General features: G+C 44.4%; 1 protein-coding gene across 16 annotated transcripts in view; it reads left to right on the top strand.

Moving 5' to 3' along the window:
- The window catches only part of LOC121858501 (titin-like), a 152,402-nt gene that overhangs the window by 63,889 nt on the left and 69,830 nt on the right, over positions 1 to 18,683 (top strand). For 14 of the 16 annotated variants that reach the window (XM_042354937.1, XM_042354939.1, XM_042354947.1 and 11 more), the window contains exons 4-5: positions 15,595 to 15,777; positions 17,324 to 17,705. In XM_042354937.1, the coding sequence (XP_042210871.1) occupies positions 15,595 to 15,777; positions 17,324 to 17,705 (565 nt within the window). The remainder of the gene's footprint in view (positions 1 to 15,594; positions 15,778 to 17,323; positions 17,706 to 18,683) is intronic. The other 2 variants (XM_042354950.1, XM_042354948.1) reach the window with 2 other exon arrangements.

Here is an 18,683-nt window from a genome sequence, read left to right as displayed (position 1 = left end):
GTGTTTTATTAGAAAAATATGAGTTGCGCTTAACATTGCTGAGCCAGTATGGGGATGAATTCTTCTCCGTCAGTGAGTGAGTCAGTGAGTGAGTCAGTCAGTCAGTGAGTCAGTCAGTAGGATGAATCTTGTGTTATTAAGATATCTTTATAATTAAACTATTTTTGTTGTGTTATCAAAATCATTACAAATCGCTGTGATATTGACCAGATGGTAATTACCGAGGAGAGGATAATTAGGGTTTTATTAGGGTTATAACTTACAAACGTCATCAAGACACCTGTGAGAAGTGACTTAGTAATTAACAGAAGTCATGATGGAGAGGAATGTTAAGGTAATTACATAAATGACTCTTATTAATTACTTAAAAGGTGTTATGTTATTAAATGATCGTATAAATAACACTGTTCTTAAGAGTCTAAATCGGTGTTATGTATTGTTATGTTATTCACGTGTCTTACAGAAATTATTATTATTATTACGTCGACTTGAGTGCTGTAAGTTAGTATTATATTGTGTTGTGTAATTCACCGACCTTACACAAATCACAGTTAATGATAGTGTGTGTGTGCGTGTGCGTGTGCGTGTGTGTGTGTGTGTGTGTGTGTGTGTGTTGGCGCGCGCTTATGAATTTGAATTTTGCCACTTACAGCGACTAGTTTATTGTGCACCCCATTCTCATCCTGGACGGTAGCTCAAAAAAAAAAGATTACAGAGTCGAGGTGATAAAAGTATATACAAAAAATAATAAAGTATTAAAGGTACAATATATACTAAAATGTTAAAGTAACCAAAGTATATAGTAAAGAAAATATACAGTTCAGGTAAACATCAAGGTATGTAATGAGTAAATATACCTGTAGCCTTGGATCGGGTTTCCCCCCCTCCTCTCCCCCTCTTCCCCTCCCCCCTCCTTTCCCTCCCTCCTCTTCCCCCTCTCCGCTCTGGTTGTATTAGCGTTCACTCAACTTTGTCTTTTGAAAGTCCATTTGAAATTCTGTCGTGTGTGTGTGTGTGTGTGTGTGTGTGTGTGTGTGTGTGTGTGTGTGTGTGTGTGTGTGTGTGTGTGTGTGTGTGTGTGTGTGTGTGTGTTAATTCCTATACTCAATATACAGCTGGTGTGAAGTGGGCAGTGGATGAGGAGAATCATCAGTAATCTAAGGGTTACTGGTTCAGACCGTGAAGTGTATGTGTGTGTGTGTGGGTGTTTCCCAGTACCTTGTCTAAATTTCTATATCTCTGTGGTTCTTCTTAACACTCCTAGTGGTTAGTGCCAGAGAGACCGTCAGTGGCACTCTCTTAGGGAGAAAGGGGGTGGTGGTGAATTGTGATTAGAGGAAAGACAAATGTGTCGTGGATAGAGAGAGAGAGAGAGAGAGGTGAGCACTAGACAGGCGTGCAGGTGAGTCTGTAGGTCTTCACTCGTCGTTCATTACCTGCAGCTTACGGTGGGTTAGGTAATTGTATTAACCTTGTGTGTAGCGTCATGACATATAGCTTTCATCTGCCTCGGTTTGTAGAACGCTGTGTGTGTCAAGTGTCATGCGTCATGCAGAGTTGTTGCCAGCAGTGACGGTGATATGGTGTTGGAATTGTGAGGTTAGGTTAGGTCAGGTCAGGTCAGGTTAGGTCAGGTCCAGGAGTCCAGAGTTGGAATCCAGATCAGGTCGTTTAAGGAAGAAAGGCTTAGTAATGGTGTGTGTGTGTCTCTCTCTCTCTCTCTCTCCTCTCTCTCTCTCTCTCTCTCTCTCTCTCTCTCTCTCTCTCTCTCTCTCTCCTCTCTCTCTCTCTGTCTGTCTGTCTGTCTGTCTGTCTGTCTGTTTATTAGGGGAGGGAGGGGGGGGGGGTCCTGTGTTTAGTGGCCGTGTTATGTAAGGAGGAACAACCATGACAGAACACATCTATAACAGCAGTAAAAATAAACAGACTACTGTAGTGGGAGAAAGAACCAGTGTGTATGTATGTATGTATGTATGTATGTATGTATGTATGTATGTATGTATGTAACAGCCAGGGAAAATACATACACGGTGAAAGTGAATAATAATAATCCCATGAGGTGAAAGATGGAAGAGGGAAATAATAGAATAAAAGAGAAGAAAAACGGAAGAGAAGAATGATAAGTTAAGAGTTAGTATACGGGGTTGAAGCTCATTTTCTCTTGGCTAATTTTCCTCAGATATTTTCCACCAATAAGAGACAATTTCATTTAATATCCCGATAATAAGAGAACGCGATCAACAAATGAAAGTTATAATGATGAAAGTTTCCCCAGTGTGGGTATTTTGAGTTTCCTGAAAATAATAGGGAAAAAAAATATATTGGAATTTATTTTTTTTCCACGCGGAGACGAAATTGCCTTACTTAATGTATTTTTAATAATATTTAATTTAAAATAAAACTTTAAAATATTCTGTGAAATTTAGCGTATTTATGTAAATTCTGTATTAGCATTTTGTTTTTGGTAGCAGGAATTAAATATTTTGAATAATGTGTTTTATAAGACTTAATTATTTTTTTTAATCATTGTTTATTCGTAATTATAGTCTTTGTCTATATTAATAACATGAATTATACGTCGATCTTGTTATAGTGGTTTTACATAGAGAATTTGAATTATATTATTTTACATGCCATATTATTTTTCGGTGGGAAATTATAGCTTATTCTGAAGTTTATCGTCATTCTCCGGTTAATTTTTAGTGTTCAGCCAATGACGAAAGTCCCTGTACACGCCTGAGAGCGAGAGAGAGAGAGAGAGAGCGTCATTAATAACGAAAATCACCAACTGTAGTAAAACGTGACGAAAAATCCGGACGAAAAATTGTGGAGTAGTTTCCATCGTGTGTGTGTGTGTGTATATTTGTGTGTGTGTGTCAGCCAGCCCAGAGAGACTCCGGTGTACACGAGTGATTGATAAACTTTTTGGGGGCAAATAATTTTCTAACTAAATAAATGTTTAAAAAAAAAAAATCTTCAACATTAATATTTTTTCTTCTTTATAAATAATTCTTGTATTTTATTCAGTTATGAGAATTTATATTACGTGTTTCTAATTGGCGTCTCTTTTCCTCGGACAAATATGAATGTTTTTGGTCTCCGTATTATTTTTTTTTTTTGTGATAATAGTTTTCACTGCCAGTCACTCATATGCCAGTCGTTAGAGTGACTGGAGGCGCCTGACCGTGAGATAAATGGATAGAAATTGTGGGAAGATAACGTGACTAATGTGGTGTCTGTCTGTCTGTCTGTCTCAAGTTGCTGTCATTTTTTATCTCTGTCTATCATTAATGTGTCTTAGATCTCGCTGGAATTTTGACACACACACACACACACACACACACACACACACACACACACACACGGATATCAATACAGTCATGTGTGCTTACGAAGCAGAAAGGAAGATACTCTCTCAAATTCCAACTTCTGTCAACCCAGGCTTCAGTCGGCGGCAGTGATAAAAGATATATTGGTGATAGTAGTGGTACCTTGGTCACCAATGTTACTTGGTAGTGGTGAGGAAGGGGGCGTGACGAGAGAGATGGTGATGGTGAAAAGAAAAGTTCTTCAGATTTTTCTCTTACTCAGCACTCAGCCTTCCATCTCTTCCTCCTTCCTTTCACTTCTACCCTCCTCCTCCCATCCCTTCCTTCACCACCCTCCCTCCCTCCCATCTTCTTTCTCTATCCTTCCTTCCTTTCCCTCCTACTCCTCCCTCCTCCCATCTCTTCCTTCACCACCTCCCTCCCATCTCTTTCTTCCTACCACTGTTCCTTCCCTTCCTTCCTCCTACCCTCCCATCCTACCCTCCTTCCACCCCTCCACACCCCTCCACACCCCTTCCTTGACCTCCAACTCCCATTTCGTGTTGAAGACCCAGAACGATCACCATTTAACTATGTTTTCGCCGTGTTGATCCCCAGGTGAGCTGTAGGTAGGCACTAAACTAGAGATTTCGTATCGTTAAAAGTCCGACTCCTGGACCAACACTCGTTAAAGAATTGTTGTTGTGTGTGTGTGTGTGTGTGTGTGTGTTGAGGGGGGGGAGGGGCAGGACACGTAAGGTATTGTTGTGGTGGGGGGAGTGGGAGAGGGGGGGGTGATGGACTAACACATAACGAGGGTCTTCAATATTGCTCTCCAACACACACACACTCATCTCCTCCACCCAGCATAACCCTCTTCCTTCCTTCCTTCCTTCCTTCCTTCCTTCCTTCCTTCCTTCCTTCCTTCCCTCCCTCTCTCCATGGCTCGTCTGTTAGCTGCCAACTTCCACATCTTCACCAGTGCCCAACAAGAGGCCTACACTTGAAAGCATTTTAATTCCAAACTATAATTAGGGTTTTTGTTCGGCTAGAGAGAGAGAGAGAGAGAGAGAGAGAGAGAGAGAGAGAGAGAGAGAGAGAGAGAGAGAGAGAGAGAGAGAGAGAGAGAGAGAGAGAGGAGAGCGACGACCGACCCTGGGAGGTGTTCACGTGCATAGGAGGAATGCAACTCACAAATACTGTATGTATGATCATGTGAGGCGTCCGAGTGAAGTACAGTATCTCCTCTTATCGTGAGAGTTGAGGTTTATCCAACTATGAATTTTTTTAAGACAAATTTATATATATATAGATATTTAAAGTTTTCTTAACCTGTAAAACGAGAAAAAATGTACCAGAAATAAGTTTTGTGTATTTATTATTATTATTATTATTATTATTATTATTATTATTATTATTATTATTATTATTATTATTATTATTATTATTATTATTATTATTATTCACTGACTGAACACATCCACCATCGCCTTATGACTCACACTGAGAATCGTGTTACATCAATTAGAGAGAGAGAGAGAGAGAGAGAGAGAGAGAGAGAGAGAGAGAGAGAGAGAGAGAGAAAGAGAAAGAGAAAGAGAGAGAGAGAGAGAGAGAGAGACTGTCTGATGACTTAGTTCAACTGTCTGCCAACTTTCCCTCCTCCCCCCAGCCTGTAATGGTTGTGCATGGTGGCTATCAGTATTTGTACATTGTATCGTAACGCTGATCACAGTTATGGTCGGTGTTTGACTTCCTAAGCTTGCTGTGTTGTTAGAAAGTGTGTGGTGTTTAGGTAGAGAGCTATTAGTGTGTGGTGTTTAGGTAGAGAGCTATTAGTGTGTGTGGTGTTTAGGTAGAGAGCTATTAGTGTGTGTTGGGTGTAGGTAGAGAGCTATTAGTGTATGTCTGGGTGTCGTATATACACAACAGCTCGTCTAGTTAGGGAGGCCGACCTGGTGTAGGTATTTAACACAAGTATTATACTGGATTAAGACGAGACCTGAGCACGATACTGTAATTAAGGGGTCGTGTGTGTGTGTGTGTGTGTGTGTGTCTGTTAGGGTTGATGAAATTCTTTCTCTCTCTCTCTCTTCTTCTCTCTCTCTCTCTCTCTCTCTGTCAGTGTTGTAAGTGATTGTGGTTGACTGGCATGACGAGGTAAGAGAGAGAGAGAGAGAGAGAGAGAGAGAGAGAGGGGGGGGATGCTGAGGTAGGTCACGTTCATCCCAAGAGGAGGGGTTGATGGGAGGGTAGATGGGGCGCTAAGCCAAGGGGAGAAGAGGAATGGTTGGTGCTAGGAGAGGAGAGGAAGAGGATGGTGTTAGTTGAGGGGAGAGGAGGAAGAGGATGGTAAGAAGCCGAGGGGAGAGGGAGGAAGAGGATGGTGTTAGGCGAGGGGAGAGGAGGAAGAGGATGGTGAGGCCGAGGGGAGAGGAGGAAGAGGATGGTGCTAGGGCTGAGGGAGAGGAGGAAGAGGATGGTGTTAGGCCGAGGGGAGAAGAGGGGGAGAGGATGGTAAGAAGGAGGGGAGAGGAGGAAGAGGATGGTGTTAGGGCCGAGGGGAGGAGGAAGAGGATGGTGTTAGGGGGAGGGGAGAGGAGGAAGAGGATGGTGTTAGGGCGAGGGGAGAGGAGGAAGAGGATGGCTAGGCGGAGGGAGAGGAGGAAGAGGATGGTGTTAGGCCGAGGGGAGAGAGGAAGAGGATGGTGAGAAGCCGAGGGGAGAGGAGGAAGAGGGATGGTAAGAAGGAGGGGGAGAGGAGGAAGAGGATGGTGCTAGGCTGAGGGGAGAGGAGGAAGAGGATGGTTGCTGGGCAGCGAGGGGAGGAGAAGAAGGGATGGTGCTAGGCCGAGGGAGGAAGAGGATGGTGTTAGGCCGAGGGAGAGGGAGGAAGAGGGATGGTGCTAGGAGGAGGGAGAGGAGGAAGAGGGGATGGTGTTAGGCCGAGGGAGGAGAGGAGGAAGAGGATGGTGTTAGGCAGAGAGGGAGAGGGAGGAAGAGGGATGGCTGGGAGGGGGAGAGGAGGAAGAGGGATGGTGTTAGGCCGAGGGGAAGGGAGGAAGAGGATGGTGCTGAGGCCGAGGGAGAGGGAGGAAGGGATGGTGTTGAGGCGAGGGGAGAGGAGGAAGGGGATGAGGTGTTGGGCCGAGGGGAGAGGAGAAGAGGATGGTGTTAGGCCGAGGGGAGAGGGAGGAAGAGGATGGTAATGGGCCGAGGGAGGAGGAAGAGGATGGTGTTAGGCCGAGGGGAGAGGAGGGAAGAGGGGAATGGTGTTAGGCCGAGGGGAGAGGAGGAAGGGATGTGTGCTAGGCCGAGCGGGCAGAGGGGCGTTGCGTGGCCTGAAAGCTGAACGTTTGGCCGACAGAGGGAGGGAAGGAGGTAAGGAGGAGGAAGGAGGAAAGGAAGGAAGGAGGGCTGTATAACGACGTCACGAGCGGTAACGGGAAGGAGGGATGGAGGTGGTTTGATGTGGTTACCCTCTCCTGTTTCTCCCTCCTAATAACATTTCCCCACTTACTTCTCATAAACCACTCCCCACTTACAGTACTTCCAACCACTCCCCAATGCCCACAACCATTCCCCAATCCCAAACCACTCCCCAACCTAACCATCTATACAACCACTCCCCAATGCCCCAACCACTCTCTAACACTCCCCAATCTAACCACTCACAATGCAACCACTCCCCAATACCCCAACCACTCCCCAATACCCCAACCACTCCCAATGCCCCAACCACTCCCCAATACCCCAACCACTCTCAAAACCCCACCACTCCCCAATACCCCCAACCCTCCCACACCCCAACCACTCCCCAATACCCCAACCACTCCCACACCACCCCAACACTCCCAACACCCCAACCACTCTACCAATTCCCCAACCACTCCCCAATCACACCCCTCAGTACCCCAACCACTCCCCAATGCCCCCAACCACTCCCCAATACCCCAACCACTCCCAATACCCCAACCACTCCCCAATACCCAACCACTCTCAATACCCCAACCACTCCCCAATACCCCAACCACTCCCCAATACCCCAACCACTCCCCAATACCCCAAGAAGAAATTACAACCACAATAACAAGAAATAACACGTAATAACTCAAAATAACAATAATAGATATTAACAACTAAAACACAAATATCAGAAGAATGATGAACTAGAATTGAATCGATGCAAGAGTTGAGTATTTTTTTTTAATAGCTGGAAATTAGAAAATAATGTGTTTTTTTTTATTGACTCGGCCCTTGCAGTAATTACAACAATAACTATTTTTTGTTTTCATATTTTTAAGCCTATTATCCGTATGATATTTTAATTTGCAATCTCTAAAGCTTAATAGTTAATGAATAAATGGGATTATCTATCATTTGCGGTAAGGTCATTCGTTTTAAGTGAGATATTAGTAAAGACAAATAAAGTTATAAGTAAGACAAATACAGACATATAGTGTTTTTATTTGAACATTAGCTATAAGACGAACAAACACAGACATGAGTGTTTTTACTGACAAACACAAGCTATAAGACGAACAAAGCACAGACATATAGCGTTTTTAGCTGACAAACACAAGCTATAAGACGAACAAGCACAGACATATCGAGTTATCAACAGACAAACAAAAACGGCTGTACAGTACGGAGGGGGTTAATAACAGCAAGTAGTTAGTATCGGTTTGGTGATTAGCTAACTAACTACTGCCGGTGGTCATTAGACGGCACTCCCTCTCCACTTCCCTCTCTCCTCCTCTCCACTTCCCCTCTCCTCCCTCTCCCTTCCCTCCTCCTCCTCTACTTCCCTCTCCTCCCGCTCCACTTCCCTCTCCTCCTCCTCCACTTCCCCTCCTCCCTCTCCACTTCCCCTCTCCTCCCCTCTCCTTCCCCTCTCCTCCTCCTCCACCTTCCCCTCTCCTCCCTCCACTTCCCCTCTCCTCCCTCTCCACTTCCCTCCCACTCCCTCTCACCTCCCCCCATTTCGTCTTCCCCTGCCTTCCCCTTCACCTTTTCTCCCTTCCCCCCCTTCCTTCCTCTTCTCCCTTCCTTCACCCCTTTCCCTGCCTTCCCCTCCTCTTCCCCCTTCCTCTTCTCCCTCCCTATTCCTTCCCCTTCCTTCGTGTTTCAAGGTTTAATGGGAAGCAGTTCTTACGGGCATCAACCTAACCTAACCAAGCCCAACCTAACCTAACCTAGGTGTCATCTACAAAACTGACTGAAAGTTTTGTGAAATGCAAAGTAGATTTAAGTGTGTGTGTGTGTGTGTGTGTGTGTGTGTGTGCCTATAACCTGGCAACATCTGTACCCTGACCTTGGCTCTTCACTATACCACAACTTATTTTTTCTAGTTAGGTGTTGACGAGGTGGGTGGGTGGGTGGGTGGGTGGGTGGGTGGGTGGCGTCGTGACCATCAGCACAAGAGGCGGCTCAGTCTTATATTGATCATGGCCCATCGGTGTGTGGCGAGGGGTCACTGGCCTCCTTCTCACCTCTCTCTCTCTCTCTCTCTCTCTCCTCTCTCTCTCCTCTCTCTCTCTCTCTCTCTCTCTCTCCTACATTCCCAACTTCAATATCCTTCCTGCTCCACCTCCACCCGCCCCTCCCTGCTCCACCTCCACCCCGCCCCTCCCTGCTCCCGTCCACCCCCTCCCTGCTCCACCTCCACCCGCCCCTCCCTGCTCCACGTCCACCTCCCTGCTCCACCTCCACCCCTCCCCTCCTTTTCATCACCCACAGCCTTCTCCACCACCTCACCACACTCCTGCACCTCTCTTGGTTCATCTTTCATTTACATCGACAATCTCCGGACTTCAATCTGTTTACAAGCCCCTGCCCTCTCCCTGCCTCTCCCCCACTGCCCCTCTCCCCTTTGCCTCTCTCCCCGCTGCCTCTCCCTTTCCTCCCCGCTGCCCCTCTCCCGCTGCCTCTCTCCCCTTTGCCCCTCTCCCCTGCCCCTCTCAACATTCATCTCTCATAAACGTAACAAGATCTCAACCAACTGTATACAACGTCGATCTTAGTGGATCAGTCAGTATCTAGGTCACACTAACCACATTACCAGAAGTCAAAGGTCATGTTTCTCTTATAAATGAGAATTCCTCCCCCATACCTTCTCGTTCTCTACAGTGGAGACTACGAGAGATAACAGAGAGACTTGTTTATAATCAGTTTTTTTTTTTGTCCTCGGGGATGTATTTTTATTTAATTATTTTTTTTTTACAACAGTAAGTCTTGTTAGTGTTCTCGGTATGTCCTTTACTTTACATCTTTCCTATTTCCATCCCTTCTCCTCTTTCCTCCCTCGCCTCCTTCCTTTTCCATGTTCCTTCCCTAACTTCTTCTTTTATCTTGTTATCATTACTTCTCTCTCTCTCTCTCTCTCTCTCTCTCTCTCTCTCTCTCTCTTTATCTACCTTACCTCCCCAGTCTTACTTTCCCTCTCCTTTCTCACATCCTCTCCCCTCCTCTCTTACCCCTCCATTTTTTGGTGTCATCCCTTCCTCCCTCTCTCTGTCGTTTCTTCCCATTATCCCAGTTCCTCATCTTTTTACCAGTTTTCCCCTTCTCCCTGCGTCTCTCCCTCCTTCCTGCGTCCCTCACTTGCCTCTCCACCGTCCCTCACTTGCCTCTCCTGCGTCCCCTCTTGCCTCTCCCTACGTCACTTGCCTCTCCTCCGTCCCTCACTTGCCTCCCTGCGTCCCTCACTTGCCTCTCCTGCGTCCCTCACTTGCCTCCCCCTGGCCCTCACTTGCCTCCCTGCGTCCCTCACTTGCCTCCCCTGCGTCCCTCACTTGCCTCCCCAGCCCTCGCCTCTCCCTGCGTCCCTCACTTGCCTCTCCCTGCCTGCCTCCTGTCGTTAAGCTTCTTCCGGGATGTGCATATTAGTCGAGAGGCTGTGTGTGTGTGTGTGTGTGTGTGCGCAAGACACACACACACACACACACACACACACACACACACACACACACACCACGAGAGAACATAAAGTAATATTATTGTATATTTTTTAATTTACATCAATCCAGGTGATGTAAGGCAGAGAGGCATCTTGTGATAATCTTTGTAACTTATAATAATAGACTGAGGTCAGGTCAGGTCAGGTCAGGTCAGGTCAGGTCAGGTCAGGTCAGGGTCAGGTCAGGTTAGACTGCCAGTAAATATAAAACAAAAACAAATCATTATTTTTCACTCATGTTGTACCCGTAAATAATAATAAATGTCGGTAACTACATGACAATATTGAACTTTTTTTTTGTAAGAACCAAAATATTCTAATGGGTTTGTTTACTCTTTAACCCTCCTCTAAGCTGACGGGTATTGATCGGGTTTACGGCAGAAATGAGTCCTGGAAATCGTAATCGACCAAACTTAATTATTATCAAGAAGAGAGAGAAGAGAGATGCGTTGGACGGGAAGGCACCTTATAAGCTTCTTAATGGCGACAATGTTACCTGGTGAAGTGTGTCTGTGAGTATTGTGGCAGCAGGTGAGGGTTTGGCGTCGTTAATGATCAGGTGAGCGTATCGTGTGTCCACCGGGCCAACCGCAGGCAGAGTTGATTGTCCTACTTATACGCCCTCACGCGCTCCCACCACCCCTCACCACCTGAGTCTCCTTTCAGTCAACAAGATGCACGAAGTTGAAGGAGTGCCACGAACAGAACAGAGGCTACGGCACTAAACTAGATTTATTTTTAGTGAAAATCGTAAGGTGGTTTTATTCCGGTTTGGTGACACGTCTCTTTCCTTAGATGGTTTAGCGCCGTAGCCTTCTGGCCCTGTATGTGTGTTCGTGTAGCTGATTACTGTACTGGAGTTGGAGGGATGTGTAATAATAATAATAATTAACGGTTTATTGAAAAAATTCTGCAGCCCGAAGGCTGAAAATATACATTGGACATAAATGACTTATTACATACATTGGTGGTTTAACAAAAGCCTTCATTAGAGAAAGGTAAAGGAACATACAGTGAACATACAGATTAATGTAGGTGTTGAACAGCAAACTCGTAGTGTAGTAACCCTCCCAGATGGTGTTAGGAGGAACTCACGTGGTGTAGTAGTTACCTCAGATGGTGTTATGAGGGACCTGGCGTGGTGTAGTAATTCCCTCGCAGATGGGTGTTATGAGGGGCCTCACGTGGTGTAGTAATTCCCTCAAGATGGTGTTATGCAGGACCTCACGTGGTGTAGTAATTACCTCACAGATGAGTGTTATGAGGGCCTCACGTGGTGTAATAACTCCTCACAGATGGTGTTATGAGGGCATCACGTGGTGTATTAATTCCCTCACAGATGGTGTTATGAGGGGCCCTGACGTGGTGTAGTAATTCCCTCACAGATGGTGTTATGAGGGACCTCGTGGTGTAGTAATTCCCTTACAGATGGTGTGATGAGGGACTTGACGTGGTGTAGTAATTCCCTCACAGATGGTGTGATGAAATTGACGTGGTGTAGTAATTCCACAGATGGTGTTATGAGGGACTTGACGTGGTGTAGTAATTCCCTCACATATGGTGTTTATGAGGGACATGTGGTGTAGTAATTCCCTCACAGATGGTGTTATATGAGTGAGGTTTGGTCTTAGGCCTTCCTATCGTAGACGGATTAACACATCGCTGGTTGTTGTTGCTCACGGGCCGTTATCACTGGGTACCTGGGACCTCACTGTGTGAAGGTTAACTTGGGTACGACTGTGACTGTTGAGTTGTTCTCACTGACTTAAGCACTGTTCACCTCTGTTTAACACTGGTTCCGTTCCTTTCCTAAATGAATTGTATCTTCTGGGAGAGCTTGTTGATGTTCCGGTGGGGAGGAGGGTTCAGGGGAGGGGGTTGGTATGGGCCAACTTAACAGTTGACCTGGCTGCTCCGAGAGGAGCGCCAGGTACGTCTTGATTTCGGTGGTCAAGGTGTGTGTGTTCTATAGGTTTTGTAAACGCATGAATTGATCCAAATAGCAAGAGATACTTAATAAATAACTGAATGTATAAATAACTACCACATTTAAAATAATTTTCTTAATATTTATTTAGCTGAAAAAATATAGCCACGGTTTAATATTTTATTTTTGCATTTTATCGTAAAAGTCAATATTATTAAGTCCGCCCCGTGAACCAGCAGATATGTCGGGTATGTATAGTGTTATGGCTGTGCATGGCAGGTGTGGACTGGATGTTGTGTGTTGGTAAGGTCGAAGATCTCCTTAATGGCCACTAGTCTTAGCTCATGGAGGTAAGTGTTCAGCCAAGCCTGTGTGGCTCCGTCCTCAAGATGACATTCAAGACAAACGGGGTGTGACACGCCCTCCGCTGCTAAGAGGACAAGCTGTGAGTAGTGAGTGATGGAAGGACTTGGAAGACAAATGATCAAAGAGAATGAAGGAGGGAGGGAGACTGAAGGAGACGCTACGTTCCCTCACGCCTTGGCTCCTCCGCTGTTGTTGTCGACTGCTGTGTACACGCAGGCAGCCCCTGCAACCCCGCTCTACCGAGTTGCTTTTGCTTCTTTTTTTTTAATTTAACTTTTTTCTTTAGTTCTTCATGGTATTCTCCTGCTTCATGGCCTGCGTCTGTTGGAACGGCTTTACAGCACACTCTTTGTTCGTTTTCCATTGTTTTGATCCTTATTGTCAGTTATAATATAATCAGTGGCGGACTTGCACCTAAGGAAAGCTCGGACGTCTCGAGGTTTCCCCGACTGACGACTCCTTCTTTTGCACCTAAAAATCTAAGATTTTCCTTCTTTTTGTCTGCACGTAATCTTCGCTTTAACAAACTTTCGTGAGAATGTGTTAAACAAGTGCAGTGGTGATGGGAGTGTGTTTTGTGGTGTGAGCGCGCAGGGTTGTTGACTTAGCGTTGTCTCTACCAGCTGGTGGTGGGCAAGCCCACACATTATGTGGAGACATAAGAGCTGTAACTTTTGTGCATATTTATAAACGATTGCCAAATAATGGGGTAAATTACAGTTTGTTATCAAATATTACTGTAAATGTGAGTGAGGAGATGCAGAGGTTCACTTACTGTTGTTAGCGTGTGACTCATCAATGATGAGAGAGAGGTGTAGGTCTGACAACCCCGCGCCTCCATGCACTACACGTGATACCGGGACCTTTCACGCTGGGTGTACGTGCATGGCCCGCCCCACAATGGCTTTCCTCAACCCACGTATTTGGAAAATCGAATGAGAATTTTTTTTTCATCATTTGCCTAAAATTCTCGAAAAACACGAAGTGATAACGGAAGTGATTTTGTTTAAATGTCAATGAAACTATGAAGTTAAAGTTAATCTTAAATTATGAAGCCAAAACACAACAAATATATAGTACTGTATACAGCACGTGCTGGAGTTTAATATCTCCTTGGCGTTTCCTGTTATCACTTCGATTTTTCCTAAAACCTTCTTATAAGAAGAAAGAAGCCAACCTTCTTCAGGCTGTAATCTGTTTAAAGCTTGTGTTGTCTTCTCAGCATGTCATGTCATGTCAGCATTGCCGTGATGATAAACTGAGAGATGTGGGACCTTGAGATGTTGGAGTGTTGTTTGTACCATGTGGTAACTGCATAACATAGCATTATTCAACTTAATGAAATTAATATAAATATCATGGATAAAAATGGCCAGAAGTTCTTCTTTAAGTAAAATGCTTTCACTAAACTCACCTGCAGTTACTGTAGCTAAGAGTTAACAGTTAAACTTGGAGCTGGTGTGAATCTGCACTACGTCTCACCACACGCCTGGCAGCCAGATGACCTTCCTATGGTGAACCTGCTGCCAGCTCATAAATAGTTTCTTGCTAGTTAATTATGTGCCATATTTTTGTAGTAATTTATTCAATATTGTAATATAACAGTTTGAAAAAGTGGAATATATTTATATTATTAACGTTGACTAACACTAGATCATATTTAGTGGACATATTACAAATTTTATCCATACCTTTCAAATATTGCTCACTAATATTGATTTAACTTTAGTTTAATTTGTGAACCTGAGAAGTAACTTACAGAGAAAGATCTCATGCCTCCCAGTGTCTCAGAAATTTATCACTCGATTGTGCTAAATATGGTCTAAAAACTCTACGGGATAGAAGAAACACATATTCTCTTTATGTTTTTTGCCAGATCCTGAGGCAGCGCCAGACGCTGGCAAAACATGTCTTGGACATAATGTGTTTACTTCTAATTTACAGAGTTACATTTTTAACCATCTTTGGACGCACTACCAACAACCCCAAGAAAAAATTAGTGAAATCCCATAAGCCTCCCACCTTAACACTTGTGTACATATATTTACTTTCTCGATTGGTTACAACAGTACAGTACACAGTGAAGACTTGAGCACACACGATGATCAAGACAGGTGGACACTCAAGCAAGTGGCGGCTGGGTGATGGCTGGCTACATACAACAAGTCTCGTAGTCACAGTGTTATGAAGAGTAACTGCCTGTAATATTTCCCCAATTACCTCTGACCAACAGCCCCGTTACCTGTGTGTACCTACACCGCCTATCATAACCCCTGTTGCAGACACCACCTGCCTTGCCACATGTCAAGTTATTACCTACAGCTTCAGTGCCACCACCAGTCTATCTTCGACTTTGGAGTTTGTTCCAAGATACAAGAATGGGAAGTGTATCGGGAGAACAATTAGCGATTGTAGAATCTCCGACCTGTACACCCGTAGCAATAATCCAGTGAATTTCGTAACCCTCAAAATTATCTAAGTCAAGTAACCCAATATAACCTGACCAAACCCAAACACTGTAATCTAACGTAACTCCATTATTTTAAACTGAATTCCCTAACCTGTTCTAATCCAAGTAACTAAATTAGTGTGAGTGGAGGGGATTCTTCAATTCAGCCGTGAACAACACAACCAGTGGAGCACCCAGGGTCGTGCACGCTCTCTTGCCTAGTGTGTACACTCGCTCCACAAACTCTTTGTACACTATTTCACAACTGCTGTCTCTCATCAGCGGTGCGCAGCTGCAGCCGTTGCCACACAAGAGGGCGGCCTCATATAGTTGCCGTAACTCACACTATAGCAGCTTGTGCCCAGCTCTCTTGGTCACTGTGTGTGTACTCTCCTCTTACACTCCTGTGCTTCACCGGTCAGACACCATCTTTCGCCACCACCACCACCTGTTTCACCACCACTTATCTCCCCACTAACAACACCAGCTGCTGCACGGTATCTCACTGCTGCCACCAATGATCTATGTAGTTACTTTTAGTTGTGCGTGTGTCGGCTTCTCGGGCTGAGCTCACCTTTCCTTACAGTCGGAGGAACGCAGCCGCCGCTTCCTACAACCGTCACACCGCAGTCGTTCCGAGGGGCCCCTAGGCAGAGACCTAGATGATGATAGTTTTCTTGTATCAGAGTACAAGACCCAGTTCGCCTGGGTCAGGAAGACACCCTCCGCCAGGGGCCCCAGGGCTGCCCCTCTCCTCGAGGCGGAAAAGGTAATGCTTTATTGCCAGGATGGCGGGCCCTCCCCCGGCTAGACTAGAGGTAGAGCAAAGCGTGCTGGCAGAGCTCTGCTGGAGGAGCACACCCTCCCTTGGCCCCCATCCTACAAAGGCGGCCGTTTCCATGGGTTGGTTGCCTACACTGTAGAACTTAGAGCTGGTTACCACTAATTTGTATCTTAGCGCGAGATTATGTTTTAGCGCCATGTTAAGATAAACCATGACCATGTAGATAATTTTCCTCTTTTTTTATTTTGCTGTTTCAGACAACATGTGTAGACCCCAGTTATAAATTAGTTTGTAGTTGCCTACAGTTTCGAAGGATAACTAAAAAAATTTTTACGAAGCATCTCATGAGTTAAAAAAAAAAAAAAAAAATATATATATATATATATATATATATATATATATACAACACACACGTTTCCTGCTAAATAAACTAATCTAGTTAATTAAACTGTAATTGGCCGTGGATTTTTTCATACAAAGTAAGACTCACATGCTTGTCATTATTTATCAAAGCTAAATTGAACCTTGGGCAGTGGCATATTACGTGCACACCTAACTAGCCTAATTAACTTTGTCCTTGTGTCAGTTAGTTGCTGACTTTATCTTAATTGTGTGATTTTTGATACTTGTAAAGAACTTTAAGTAATAAACAAAATCTAAATATTAAATATTTATTATACTGGTAAAGATAATTTGCTCTACGTATATTGTTTGGCAATTATATATATATATATATATATATATATATATATATATATATATATATATATATATATATATATATATATATATATATATATATATATATATATATATATATATATATATATATATATATTCACACTTGTATATACACATACATACAGCCTGCTTGGTCCATGCAGAAATACTAACAGTTCCTCCTACACTCGATTATCCTCATAATGTTATCCATGGCAATAAACGTGTGAGCACTCAGGCGGGACAGAGTGGCCCCGTTAACACACTTCTCTACTTAATGTTGCAGTTTCTCATTAAGCCATCAGCCACTAAGTCTAACCACTGTAATGTTCTTGATTATGGAAACGGCCATGACACAGCTGCTGGAGTAATCAAACCTCTGTTTTTGATTCTCTCTGACAACATCTGTGACTGCTGAACATGGACCAGACCTCACTAATTGCAGGTTAAAACTTTGCCTAGTAAGTACATTGTCTGGTAATGTAACTTGCAGTAAATATTTACAGTGAAGTAATTAAGGCTTTGCTTTATATTTGGAGTTGGCTTCAAGGATCAGTGCTGAGATAAGGTAGTTGTTACCCTTAGATCACACAGTATGGTTCTTGTGAGTGTTTATCAGGCAGTAGAGAGAAAGTTCTTAGTTCAACCTTTGGAAGCTACCTGACTCCTAGGGGCCAAAAGTATGATGAAAAGTTTATTATCAATGCTGATTGGTTGTGGCAGTTGATGATTAACTTAACCCGTCTCTTGGAGGACCTCTTACCGCCCTCTTGCTCCTCTACACATACTCACAATATTATTTCTTCCACAGCCGCCGCCGCAGTCTACAAAGAGCCAGGTGAACGCCAACGGTGTTGCCGGTGGAGCGTCAGGAGCCGCAGGAGGTGCCGCACCCGCTAGTGACCCGAACCCTCCCGCGGATCAGCAGCTGCCACGTACGCCGCGTAAGTCCAAGTCGATGGGTCGCATTCACGGTGGAGGAGCTGGGCCGGAGGTAGGAGGAGAAGGGGCAGCTGGTGGCCCTGAGGCAGCCGGCAGCACTCAGCAGCAGCAGCAGCAGGGTGGCAACCAGGAGGGCCAGCACGACCAGGCACCACCACCACCCCGCACCGACGCTGCCGCACCCACTCAGCACTGGCACCGGGGCCACCGCCGCACACCTTCTGACGGAGTAGCATGGCGACACTCCAAAGGTACACACGGGCACACGCACATACTACACCTTTAACGCACACACAGACACTGACTGTTGTCAGGTGGGAGGGAGGGAGGGGGTGGGAGACGAGCAGAAGTCCCACAATTTAGGGTAGCAGAAGTTGTAGAAGCGTGATGTCAGAGACCATCCATGTCATTCCCAACCAACTTAGAAACTTAGGAATAGTTAGGTTCTCTGGATCAACTTGTCGAGTGGCTTTCTACTTTCATATATTGTGTGTTGGACCATCTGTGGCTCAAGGAAAGACAATCATATCTACAGTTGATTGTTCGATGTGGAAAACAAATAACAAACTCAGAGAGAGAGGAAGAGGAATATAATATTTAATCTGTCAAGACATTTCAATACATCACGCTTCCCTATCAGATAATACCCATGTGAAGACGGTGCACGACGTCCGGAAACATCTTGTCATAAAGGTGTTTTCGACTTCAAGCAGTGATTTTCTTCACTATTGCATTCACAATAATGCGTTCTTATATATATATATATATATATATATATATATATATATATATATATATATATATATATATATATATATATATATATATATATATATATATATATGCGTGTATGTATGTACAGTATGTATGTAAATGAGTGTTTGTGTATTTGTGTGTGATATCGAGCAGCTACAGTTTTGAATTGAATATAGAGGGCTGAAATTTGACGTGGATGAAGTGCATGTTGACACCCAAACGATGTAGTTAGGGATCCATAATTCCTCACCTGGGTGGAGTAGGGAGTCCTCATGATGTAGTGACCAGTGTACAGTACAGTATATTAGCACTGTTAACATTCGCTAGTCAAATACTGTACATTTCTTTGCAGAATAAGAAGCAATATGATTTTTAATATACAGTATACAGTACTATCACTTGTGGTTGGCCCCCAAATCTCGACGTGTTTTTCTAGAGGGGTTCCACATTTGGGAGTAGGGGTCGGTCCATAT

Source organism: Homarus americanus, unplaced genomic scaffold (assembly GCF_018991925.1).
Source record: "Homarus americanus isolate GMGI-L3 unplaced genomic scaffold, GMGI_Hamer_2.0 scaffold5461, whole genome shotgun sequence".
Taxonomy (NCBI): domain Eukaryota; kingdom Metazoa; phylum Arthropoda; class Malacostraca; order Decapoda; family Nephropidae; genus Homarus; species Homarus americanus.
The sequence above is the reverse complement of the archived record's forward strand: the minus strand, read 5'-3'. Positions and strand labels throughout refer to the sequence as shown.